The 12,311-nt window shown below is 49.7% G+C and overlaps 1 protein-coding gene across 1 annotated transcript; it reads right to left on the bottom strand.

Moving 5' to 3' along the window:
- Nucleotides 1-2,196: 2,196 nt before the first annotated feature.
- Nucleotides 2,197-12,307, bottom strand: BATF (basic leucine zipper ATF-like transcription factor). Its single transcript, XM_032691553.1, has 4 exons — nt 12,211-12,307; nt 7,160-7,511; nt 5,297-5,401; nt 2,197-2,842 (listed from the first exon to the last, which is right to left on the bottom strand). The coding sequence occupies exons 2-4, from the start codon at nt 7,223-7,225 to the stop codon at nt 2,636-2,638; spliced, it is 378 nt and encodes a 125-aa protein (XP_032547444.1). The 5' UTR covers nt 7,226-7,511; nt 12,211-12,307; the 3' UTR covers nt 2,197-2,635.
- Nucleotides 12,308-12,311: the final 4 nt, after the last annotated feature.

Below are 12,311 nucleotides of genomic sequence, written 5' to 3'. Positions count from 1 at the left end.
CTTGGGTGATAAGGACATTCCCCCAGGAGAATCATTCTTCATAACAAAGAGAGACTGCCTCCGACACCTCACAATCACTATAAGCAAACAGAAGTCAAAACAGGCTTGAACCGTGCAGATCATCCTCTGTGATCAGGTTTTTGAGGGCAAGCCTGGGGCAAAGACAAGTCAGATTGGAAGATATGTCTCCTAGCACCAGCAGAACACCCAGTGTTTGGCCAAAATGGCTGAGCATAGTGCTGCTGCTAGGAGGCCTTCCAGCTCACATCCAGCCATGCAGAGGAGAGACAGCTTAACTGATGATGCCAAGAACATTGTTTAAGTTTTGGAGAGGATGTTGTTGCAAACCTGTCTTCCAGTCTCACCACTTACCGCTTATTTTCGTTCTGAGTCGCAGTAATAAGTCTGAGACGTTACCAGTGAGTAGTCTAGCAATTCTGTGGGCATTATGTGAGCCCCACCCAGTATGAAGGATCTCAGACCTCGACAGCTCTGCAGCAAAAATATTGGCTTCATGTCTGCGTGGGCATAGTTGACATATACATCAGTGTAGGACCTTCTCCATCTGCAGTTAAAACCAAGCTTAGCATTTTATAGGCATGAGAAAACACAAAGGGCACAACAAGGATGGAGATCTCTTGTTCTAGGTGACACTGTGTTGTCAGTGCAAGCTGTGCTAGGATTCTGTTGCATCCTTCAGTGAGGAGTGTGAGCCTGCAGTTCCCTGCACAGCAAACCCCAAGGAAGGTAGCCAAAGCTTTTTTCTGTGACTGTAACCCAGAAAATATGGAACCATCAGAGCCCTGAGGAACACCAAGTGAAGAATCCAGGAGAAAATCTACCAGAAGCTGAAGGAGCAGAAGCAGAGCCTGTAAAGACAAAGTCCTCTAGAGCTGGAGGACAGTTGTCTCTCTCAGGCTTGAAAGGACAAATCCCAGAGAAGGGATTTGGGAAGGGCCTGTGTAGCCTGGGTGACTCAAAGCATGGCCTGTGCAAGGATCGGCAGCTCTATTTGTTGAATCAGTGGATGGAATGAAGCCTATTGGTGTGAGATCTAGCACAGAGGGCTGGTGTAAGACACAATGAAATTGTTCTTGTAGATGTATTCTGCATGTCCTGTACGCAGAAACCCAGCTGCCTGCCTGGAATAACCACCATCCTTCCCTATGTGTGCACATCCTCCTCGGGGCAAGGGGCAGACCTGCACAGACAGGGAGGGCCAGTGCAATTGCCCATTGCCTCAGCACTGGCAGATGATGGACCAAACCCCATGAAATATGCTGCTTCCCTGTGCCTGAAAGAAGGATATCTACGAATTGAATCTATTTCTCTCATTTAAAAGCCTGCGTCAACAGCACTGCTTGTGCTGAAAAAATTGCAGCTGATGTTCCTTTAAGATGGCAGCAGTCCTGAGCCACCATTAGCAACAGGACCTGCACCAGCAGGTGGGCCTCAGCTTTGTGTATAGAGTGGGGGTGGTAGGTGACTGCTGGCTGGTATAAGGTGTAGAGACCATCTGTATGGACCAGTTTGTGTTTTCCAGTAGATCATACCCAGCAGTACCAACCTAATCTTCTCTGACCTTTCAGGTTTCATCTGTTTCAATGCATGAGGTAGTGCAGTAGTCTTCTGTAGAGCTGTGACTGGTGGGCAAGGGGAAACAGCATAGGCTACAGCTACATACCTTAGCAGGGTGCCTTGAAGCAAGAGTCCTGCTAGGTCCTGCTTCTCCTGTGCACTCCAGCACAGCATCACCACTTCCCTCCATGCCTGAAGGCTCCACCAGCCCACCAAAAGCTGCATGTGAGCTACCATGATATGGCAGTGCACCTCCACTCATGCAAGGGGAACATGTGGAGGTATAGCCATCAGTAGCAGGGAGCCAAGAGGGTCAGCCGGGAAGAGACCTGTGATGTTACATGGCACATCAGATTCATTAGCCAAGTCCAGCCCTACAGCACGGAGGGACCCATCCTCCCCAGGGACCCCATCACTTCACAAACCATTGCTCCTCAGCCTGCCTAGCCTATGCACATGGGCCCCCATTCTAAATGTGAGGCTGCAGTTGCTGGCCCTGGATTAGACCTCTGCATATGCAGGGCTGTTTCTTGGACTCCTAGCTCTCCCTGTCCTGCCACCTGTGTCTTCACTGTATCATGCCAGGATTCACTCAGACCTTATTTTGGAAACAAAGAGTTAAGAATTTTCAATCTTTATTTTACAAAAATAAACCAGTTTTCCCCTGATACTCTGTGGCCCCCAACCTCCTCCACCCCTGCTCCCATTCCTCTTCCTGTAGCTCCAGCTGTTGCATGTCACATCCAGCCACTCTTATGGAGGCTGTCGGTGCTGCACGCTCTTGTGAGTGTGCCCAAACAAGCACCACAGAAGGGGGTTGGTGCCCTTTTGTGACTGCCTCCTCTTCTCAGGATCCAAGCTGGAAACTGTCCCAAGATGCTTTGTGGTGGCTCTGCCATTTCTGCACAGGAAGTAAGTCTTAGGCAAGTCACTCAGAGTACACACTTTAAGAAGGAATGTCCACTTGTCCAATTCCTTCCCTTGGATGGAAAAACGAGCCCCATGAAGTTACTTCTTGCCATCAGTGGAGCTGGCAGGCTGTCGTCCTACTTCCAGCTCAGTGCTGGAAGCGTGGGGAGCTAATGTGGGGCTGGTGAAAGGAGTGTGTGGCGTAAAGCACTTCTGGGGGCGGTGGAGGGGATGTCAGGATGGAGCAGAGTGGTTCATGGGAGCTCAGCATCGAGGTGAAGTGCTTCATCTCCTCTGTCAGCTGCTTGATCTCCCGGCGCAGGGCAGCGTTCTGCCTCTCCAAGTCTTCGCTCTCCTGAGGACACAAAACCACGGGAGCTTCCTCAGTGTGGGAGCCAATGAGCTAGGGACAGGGGGGTTGTGGTCCTGCGCCTCTCTGCCCCACAGAATTTCCAGAATGACATATTTCTGGTAAATTCGTCACAGAGCCCTGCCTGGGCAAACCCTCCTCCCCCAGCTGGCCAGGCCGGGTGCGAGTGCGATGCTGGCGGCCCCAGACACGCTCCCCAGTGCTGACTTACGAGAAGTGACTGTGGCTTGCTCCCGCCCAGGCTTTCTCGCTCCCTCTCATGCACACGCACATCTCCGGGTGCTTCCCGGGCAGCCCAGCCCCCGGGGGAGAGCGAGCTGAATAACCGCCGTCTTTAACCAGAAAACCACCTGTCACAGGAAACCTGTCATTGCCCTGGAAAGAAGAGACTCACTGCTTCCTGCTAGCAGCCGGGGAAAGCAGTGGCACGGTGGGGAGGAGGGGAAGACACTTGAGTCAGAAGAAAAGAGAAACTGAGGCCTCAGAAGAACTGAATCAATACTGTTATTAATGAGAATAACAACAAAGGGGTTAATAAAGATGCTCACCCTCATCTCAAGGATACTGAGAGCATCGAAGCCTTTGCTGCCTCACCTTGTGAAGTTCAGCCAGCTCCAGGTTGGAGCATCGCAGGCACCAACTGACCATGGAGCCAGAAGCCTGGGCAGGACCAGAGGAGGGAGGGAGGATGCAGCAGCAGGCTTTGCAATCTCAGCCGAGACAGCTAAAGCAGGACTCAGCACTTTGAGGCCCTGGAAAGCTGCACCATCACCTTGGCAAAGTGAACATGTCATCCCTCTGCTCACCCCTCCACTGCCATGCTGACTTCTGATGGCTCTCTGCACACGGGTGAAACACACCTACCAGTTACAGCTGCTGTCACTGCAGGAGTCACACAGCATGTCAAGGACATGACCAAATGCTTTGGAAATCATGACTGCTATGGAACTCAGGAACTGATGGGAATCACCCAGAGGCTGGGAGCTCCAGCCTCCCCATGACTCATTCCTCTCAAAACACAAACTACAAAACCCTGGGTCAGATGGAGCTGCTGGCTCCTTTCATACCACCATAGCTTAAGCTAAGCCATGCTTTTCTGGGCAGAACCACTTCAAGGAACCAAAGTCCCTGATTCAGAATCGACCAAAGGCAAAGAGCACTCAGGGAATAAACCCAGGAGCAGCAGGTGTTCACTATCCACCAGGAAATGGAAAAAAAAACTAGCAGAAACTCACCATCCATCCTCTACTTGCTTCTCTGCATTTTTATATCTGTCTGTCAGGATCCAGGACTTAGCTCTGCTGCTCCCATCCCCATGGGAAGGCAAGGACTGTGTGCTATCAATGCCAGCTGAGCAGTAGTAATCTTATATGATTTGCTATCTGCTCTAAGAAAAGCAGTCCAATTCTCGGTGCACAGCTAGGTGGGATTTTCCTGGGGAAGGAACAGAGCCCATATCTACCTCTAGGATTACCTTGGAGAGAGCACTGACCCCAAGGAAAGGGTATTTCTTTACCCCTCTCAGGCACAGTCACCCAGAGCCACTGCTGCTGGCAGATGTAATGCAACCAGCCTAGAGCCATGTCAGCTCTAGAACGATCATCACTTACTGAGAAAAGAGTGAAATCTCTGCCTTAAACCCAACTCCAACCATGCGATGGGGCCACTATGTGAGGAGGAAGGTTCAGGACTGAATTCTCAAGAATTATTCCCAAAAATTGGGATATGGGGGAACATGAAGATTGCTAAGTCAAAGGATGGTTTTTTGAACATGAGCTCAACTACCACTTTTCAAATGACAGCCAAGCCAGTGCAGGGATAAAGATGGTCTCTGTCCACTGCAGGTTGTGTGTTCTTCATCCTGCCCGCCGGTAGCCCAAAACATATGGGACTGCACTTATCACCGTGCAAAATTCAAAGGATCTCAGCCCCTGTGCTCTGACACTGACCATATACTCCTGCCCAAACACACACAGCCAGAAGTGGCCATCCCTTCTGAAAAGCAGACATCTAATTCTTCACACCAAGAAGAGCTGCAAGGGTGCCCAGAGTGCCACAGAAAAGCATCCTTGTATGCTGTTACATCTCTGCATAAATGATGGCATGAATCATAAACCCAGGGAAATTCAGCCCAGGTGAGACTGTGCTTTCAAAGAGCTTCTGAGTGACTCAGTCAGAAGAGACTGGAAAAGGAAATCAGTAATGAAAGACTGAGAGATAAAGATGGATTCAAAACTAGATGCAAAACTAAATGCTTCAGTGGCAGTTGTCCTGGGCTGTGTGCTCTTGCTGTGAGTGCTAACTCCTACATCCTGCCCTGGCCTCAGTTCTCCTGTCCTGCTTACACTGAGCATCTCCACACCAAGTCCCAGGGGAAAAGCACATTGTGTCCTATGTAAGCCCTCAGTACTGAGGACAAAGAAGAGTGGGAGTGCTCACCAAGTGCAGTGTGTCTGCTTTCTGAGTCTGCCTCAGGCGGCTCTTCTGGGCAGCAATACGATTCTTCTCCCTCCTTTGGACTTTTCTCATGTCATCAGAAGAGTCCTAGGGAAACAAGCCATAGAAATAACTGGGGCATTCCCTCCCTCACCCTTCTCCTGCAGGGCAGTAAGTGGGAAGGGGACACAGCAGATAACATGATTGAAGCACAGGACATGAGATACACACCCTCCATACCAGGATAAAGCCATAGCCCAGGGACGTGATGGTTTTGGCACCCTCGTTGTCCAGGAGGGGCACATCTGATACCCTTAGGCATCCCAGTACTGCTAGGAAATGACTACTCTCCCTTCACCAACACCCAGGCCTGGGATATGGATTGATGGACCAGAGTAAGGACCTCCTTCTGGAAGAGAGACAATTTGAATTCTCGTTCAGAAAACCTTTCCCTTCCCTGTCTCTCTGCAGGGTAATGGCAATGTGGACATTTCAGATCCTCAGATAAACCGTTTTTTCCAAAGATACAGTCTGTGTTTTCCTCCTTTCACCCCTGTAGGTCCCTCCTCTCTCCATCACCCTTCTCCCTCAAGCTTTATTTCTTGTGGACCCTCCGAATGCAATGTGGCCTTTGCTTTGTTTGACTAGACAGACTCAGAGCTTTTGTTTTTAACTCAGATCTCATTTGCTTCAGCTCTCTGATCTCTGTGCTTGCTCTTTCCTGGATTCCCTTGATAGCAATGCCTGCAATGCTGACTGCAACACTTCCTTTGGAAGGGGAGAACAGGTCTCCAGGCTCCAGATCATGAGCTTCACAGACCAGCCATTCTCTGCTGAGATCTGGTCCTTCTGCTGCCTTCTGACAGTTGAAACTGTCAAACAGTCTCTTTCATCTTCTATTTTCATATTGCACTGCCCCTTTTGTGGACTCTTTAATATTCACACCACCACTTCTCCACAAGACTACAAAAGTCAGCCACAAAAGTTATCTTCCCAGCCCATCAATCTGTCCACATCCTCTCCCCCCTCCCCCCGCCCAAGATTTTTTTTCTTTGAACCTAACCGTTTTGTCCTTGCTTTCAAGACCCTGAAAATGTCTCAGATACAGCATCTTGCAGGTTCTTCATGAAGTCCAGTCCCTATCCTTTGGCAAACTCTGTGCTTTATCCCTTTCTCTACAAGGATGCCTCCTCATCCTTGGTTGTAAACCAAAAATCATCTGCCCTGATCATCTCCAAGATTTCTGAGCAAAGTCTCAGGTACTTGCCATTGTTGCCAGCCTTAGAGAAATGGCAAATGACAGATATAATAAAGCTTAGCCAGAAAAGGCAGTGGGAACATCTTGGATTTGTGTCAGTATCTGCCAGCAAAAGACCTGCATTAAAGTACACCATGCAACAAACCAAAATCCCTCTGTCAAGCATTACTGAGATGAAAAATCTCTGAGGCTGAACAGAAGAGAAAGGAGATCCAAAGTGTCAGGGCCCTGAGCTGCCCCAGTTCATGGACAGGAGGTGCCTGCACAGGCTCCTTGCCAGAGCACCAACTCTCACGATGAAGCTTCCTGCCTGCCTGGCATGTGTTGCAGGATCCACCATGCCTGGGGTCCTGGCCCCCCAGTTTCCCTGGCACAGCCACAGGTAACCAGGTCTTCTCTCTCCTCCTTTACCCACCTCAGTGGCTAGGGCTCCTGCCAGGGCCCTCGGCTGAGCCCTGGATCCCTCTCCCCACAGCCGTTCTTAGAAAGCTCTGCCATATTGTGCTGTGAAAACAGCAATGGTGGGTGCCACCCTACATCCCACCCATCCATGGCCCACCCCAAAGGACTCTCCATCTGGGGAGACCTGGGGAAGGTCCCTGCTTTACCTGCTTGCTGGGAGGGGGAGACTGGCTGAAGCTGCTGGAATCACTGCTGTCGGAGCTGTGGGGCATGGCTCCTGGCTCTGGCTCCCAGGGTCTCTTCAGCTTCCTTTGTCCTCTTGGTGTGCCTGCCTTCTGTCTTGCTTCTCTGCCTCTCCCCACCCTCCTCTGTCACCCCTGAGATAGCCCCTGGCTTCCCTGCTCTCACCAGTCCCAGAAGCACACTGTCCTCCTGCCCAACACTCCAACACTTTCGCTGCCTCTCCTCTCAGAGGCTCTGCACCTTCCCTTTAGGTCTCAGCCTCCTGTGGTTTCTCAGAACCTCGGGGATGTAAGCTGAAAGTCACGTGGCCGGAAACTTTAAGGCAAAGAAGAAAAGTTACAGAAGAAAAAAAAATTAATAAAAAAGAAGAAGAAAAAAAAGCACATCTGGGAAAAATGAGCTTCAAAATAGCCTGAAAAACCCCCGAAAAACACCTTCAGGCAGTTGAAAAACAACAAGATGGGTTTTCTCTGATACAAACAGCAGAGATGGAAAGGAAGAAAAGCCCCAGCTCTGGCTGTGAAACTTGGACCCTCAAAGGAGGGCAGTGCGGAGGAGGTGCTGCTGGGAGCCCCAGAAATTCCAGAGGCACTGCATGCCATGCCAGCCCCATGCAGGTAGGGGTTCAGTCCAGGCCCAGGCAGCTTCGGTCACCCCAAGCCAGCTGGGGAAATTCCCAGGCAGCCACACATCTCCCCAAAACCCATCGCCTCCTGCCATCCCCGACACCATTAACGTGGGTCCTGAGGAGGGGACGGGTATCCTCAGCAGGTGCCACATAAATGCTGTTTGTGCAGATGGCTCGATGAAGCACCAGTCCTATGAAGGCGGCTCAGGATCATAGAATATTTGGACTGGATTTGGTAGGACTAGTATTTTCTATAAAGCAAAGCTATTTAGCACTTTAGAACATTCATCAGTATGTCACCACTGGCCCATAAGGGGAATATTAACCCTGGCAGACAAATTAAAGTGCCGTAAATGTAAGGATCTATGGATCAGCCCATGCAGACAGCAGCAACGAGAAGTTGCTTTGCATCCCCTTGTTTGTCCCCTGGCTGTGCTCTGTGGGACTACTTCCATCCTTAGCATGAACCTTGGAAGACTGTAGACATGCAAGCAGCCCTTGGGACAGCAGTGCTTCAGTGCTAGTGGCTCTGGAGATGACAATGCAGGAGAAGGGAGTGCCAAAGCAGGGACCATTTATTTTCTCATCTGCTCATGTTATCAGATCCAGCAGGATGAACCAGGACCACACACCAACATAGGCTCTTTACTCTCAGACAGGAGCACATATCTTTGGAGTGACTATGTTCTCACATGCGCTGTAAGGAGCACATATAAAAACAGGCATGAACCCATCCACAGCAACCCTCTCCTGTGGAAAACAGCAATTCACAGTTCCTCCTTACTGGTTTTTGTTGCATATTGGTATTCTGTTTGAGTTTCTCCTGCCTAAAGAAGGAGCAGCTAGCAAGTCTCAGCAGCAGGGCATCAGCAAGGGCACTTGAGATGCAGTGGTCACTACAGCAAGAGTATTGGCAGCTTTGGGTTTGCAGCCATATTGCAGCACAGAAAGTACACATGCTTGGAACGCAGTGCGGACTTGCATGGGCATTGCTGGCATTTCTTCCCATCCTTGCCACTACCCTAGAGCCAACACATGGGTGAATGTGGGGCTGAAAAAGGACCACATGGGGCTGGCTGCAGGCTGAGCGGCTTGGTGAAATGGTCTGGCTTAGCTCCAGTAGCAAAACTGCTCCAGTAGCAAAACTGCTCCATTTTGACCCATTTCCCTCTTTAGAAACATCCTGTGGCACTGGTGCCCTACCCTTGGCTCTACTATCTGAACATTTCACAGCCTTGAGTGTATTTTTTCTCCTGGTGTGCTGTAGAGAAATGTTAGGATCCACCACACTTTCTAACATGGCTGCAAAGGTTTGCTTGCTTGGCATGAACCACCCTGAGGGACCTGATCTCCTGGCAGTACAGCCTCCCTGTAGCAGGCAGGGCTCCTCTGGTGTGGCTGGCTCCAGGCATGGAGTAGCTAAAGGCATTGGTGAGATGAGGGGCATTGAGTTCAGGTTTCCCAAGGCACCAGATAGCAGCACAACTGTTGAAGGATCCATTCACTTGCTGCATTGCTACACTTCCTCTGAACTCTGCAAACCTGAGCAGCACTTCCTTTCCAGGAAGCACAGTGCTGGATTCCCACTCTCCTGAGGAAACCACACTCTTCTGCTGGTGAGTGGGTCTCAGAGACTGCCTGGCCCATCCTGCTCTGCATGCTGCTGTTACTCAGGGCAGGATGGAGGGAGCTTCTTCCTCAGAGAAAAATATCCTTGTTCCATTATTGGGCAAATAAACTGAATTCCTTCCTTTGTATCTAGCAAGGCCAGTATCTGAAGGGAGGCAATCGGGAAGGTGGCAGGTGTGTTGGCAGGAGGTGGTGCAGGGAAGCTGGGAGTCCTGGCAGGAGCTGGACAGTCTGTGCAAAAGTGTCCAGAACATGTCTATGGCAAAGGCTATTCTTTGATCCACAGGAGGAAAGTTTTGAGTTGCACCTTGGTTTGCCCAGAGCTAGGCTTTTATTAACAACTGATGGAGACACCTCAGGAGAGAGCAATAGCAGGGGAGAGGGTTTGGACACTTGGTCTTGCTGAGTGGGACTAAGAGAACATCCCTTTTTCTGCCTTGCCCGAATACACTCCTTGCCCTCAAACTGGCTACAGTGCTGATGAATTCCTGTCACTTATGAGTGAATAAGTGTGCTGTGAGACAGTATCTCCTGGTGGGAAGATGGCAGAGCCTTCACAATGCTCCTCTGGGCTGGGCAGGACCCATGTTGTCTCCTCACAGGCAGTGCCCCGTGCCATTCCTCTGGTCAGAGATGCAATCCCCCAACCCAGAGCAGCAGAAACGACCAGTATGGCTCCACCAGCACCTGCTCACAGCTCTGTGGGAGCTGCCCTGGGCACCTGCTGCAGGCTTGGGAGCTGGTTTCCTGCTGCCCCTCCCCAGGCTCTCCCCTGCTATGAGGGGGAGCCTCAGGAGGCACTCTCCTAATCTTGGTGCTTGACATAGGTGACTAAATTTACAGTGAATAACATCCCCCGAGTTTCTCTCTGGGATCATTTAGGTTTCTTGATCTCGATCATAGTAGCAGTGAAATCACCAGTCAGTGGCATTGGATGAACTCGCAAGTGTTAGGTTACTGCTGGACCAGCAGCTTGATGGAGAAGGTCTAGTTCCAGAGAGTTTGAAAGGAAGTATGCAGCCATCCAGTCCTGCATTTGTCCCTTCTGAATAACAGCACGCTTAAGGCAGTCCTGTTCTTCCGGGACGGAGTGGCTGCAGGGACTTCGGAGGTTGGGCTTAATGTGATCTCAACTGCTGAAGAAATGGTTTGAAAGCAGCAAGATGCAGTTCAGCAAGAACAAATGCAAATATAAAGCAAAGCAAGATGTAGATAGAAGATCTGGGGAATAACCGACCAGGGCAGCAGAATAGCAGGGAAAAATCCAGGGGCTGCAGAGCATTGAAACAAAGCTTTGCCAGCAGCACAGAGGTGTCGCAAAGGAGTTGGGTACAGGTCTAGGGTGCTGGGACAAGGCAAAGGAGATCACTGTCCTGTACTGCCTGTGCAGGGCCAGTACCCATTAAGAGTCCCAGGTCCAAAAGTGGAATAGTCCAGAAGAGAACAATATAAAGGATAAATACATAGAAATATTGCACTAAGAGAAAGGAGTGAAGAAGTTGGGTCCATTTAGCCTAGAAAAGAGGAGTCTTGGGGGTGGGAAGTGGGTGGGAAGGAAGGAGCAGTCTTTCATATGTTGTAATGGAAAAGGTGGTCAGTTGGTTTCTGTGCAGCCAGAGCAGGGTAAGAAGCAACAGGCTCCAACTGCAGCAGGAAAGGTGCAGATCTGAGGTTCAAAGCAAGATGAGCATAGGAAGACCTTGGGATGGGCAGTTCAGGAAAATTATTCAAGCCTTCCATATGAAGTGGCTGGGAAAAAACCTCTATTGGAAAGGGTAGAAGTTGAATCCTGCCTCTGTAGGATGTTATGTTTCCAGGGTTTAAATAAGGAAAAAAATGAAATTAAAAAAAATAAATTAAAAAAAAGGGCTCCTCAGAGAGCACATGGGCCATTTCTCAGCCTTAGCTGCAGCCAGCACCTTTGCCACCAAAATCCATGTCCCCCTGTGTAACTAGCTTCCTCAGCAAGGGTGGGTGCAGGAGTTTCCTTTCAAGCCCTCTCGCTTGCTACAGGCTTATGACAGTAACATTCAAAACTACATCTCACCCCATCCATCTCACTCATCTTGTTTGCACAATCATTCAGTGCATAGCGCTATTTAAAAATCAAGGCTAGAGCAGCTACCAACTTCAGCCTCCTGTAAACCACTGAGATTGCTTCTGCTTCGCATGTAGCATTTTATGCAAATAATTTCTTATAATATTTGGACAATTGCAGCAATTTTCTTATCATTCCCCACATGGGTTTGAAGACCTTTGTGTAGAAATCAGTGCTGATAAGAGATGTCAAGCGAATGTCTGTGTTGAACAAAGTCCCTGCTCTCTACCAGATACTTCTGCCATGTCCTGCTCTGTCAGCATGTATTGGTCCTGTCTGTGATGTGGGCATCTTCCCCAGTTTCAGTCACCAGAGCTATTTCATCCTGGCTGAGTTGAATGAGTGTGAGAAGGAGGTCGTGTCAGGAGAGCTCAAGCATAGTCCCAGCAAATTCATCCCACCCAACAGAGAGCAAACACCCATCACACCAACACTTGTAGTCCTTACTGGATGCAACCTGCCAATGTACAGGAAACAGGCACTTTACAATCTGAATGTCTGATAAATTACCAGTACTGTAAATTAAGCACTCAAAAGTATGGAAATCCCAGAATTAACTCCCTTAAACACACTGTAATTACACCCTCATGCCAAGCAACATGCTGTGCTCTGTAACTTCATGACCCGGTAAGGTTTCTTCCCTGGGAAGACTGTGTTACCTTCATTGCTGTCCTGCAGTCAGAGACTGCTCCAACATCCTGCTTTTCCATTTCCTCATGGATTCTTTCTAGTGCTCATTGCTTCAGTGCTGAGTGAGTTC

The sequence above is a fragment of the Chiroxiphia lanceolata genome, chromosome 6, assembly GCF_009829145.1.
Source record: "Chiroxiphia lanceolata isolate bChiLan1 chromosome 6, bChiLan1.pri, whole genome shotgun sequence".
NCBI lineage: Eukaryota > Metazoa > Chordata > Aves > Passeriformes > Pipridae > Chiroxiphia > Chiroxiphia lanceolata.
The sequence above is the reverse complement of the archived record's forward strand: the minus strand, read 5'-3'. Positions and strand labels throughout refer to the sequence as shown.

Bases quoted from the DNA above. Each gene is read 5' to 3' on its own strand.
- BATF (XM_032691553.1), bottom strand. From the start codon at position 7,225: ATGCCCCACAGCTCCGACAGCAGTGATTCCAGCAGCTTCAGCCAGTCT. The intron at 5,402-7,159 runs GTAAAGCAGGGA...TTGTTTCCCTAG, and splicing joins CTCCCCCTCCCAGCAAGCAG to GACTCTTCTGATGACATGAG. The intron at 2,843-5,296 runs GTGAGCACTCCC...TTGTGTCCTCAG, and splicing joins AAGCAGACACACTGCACTTG to GAGAGCGAAGACTTGGAGAG.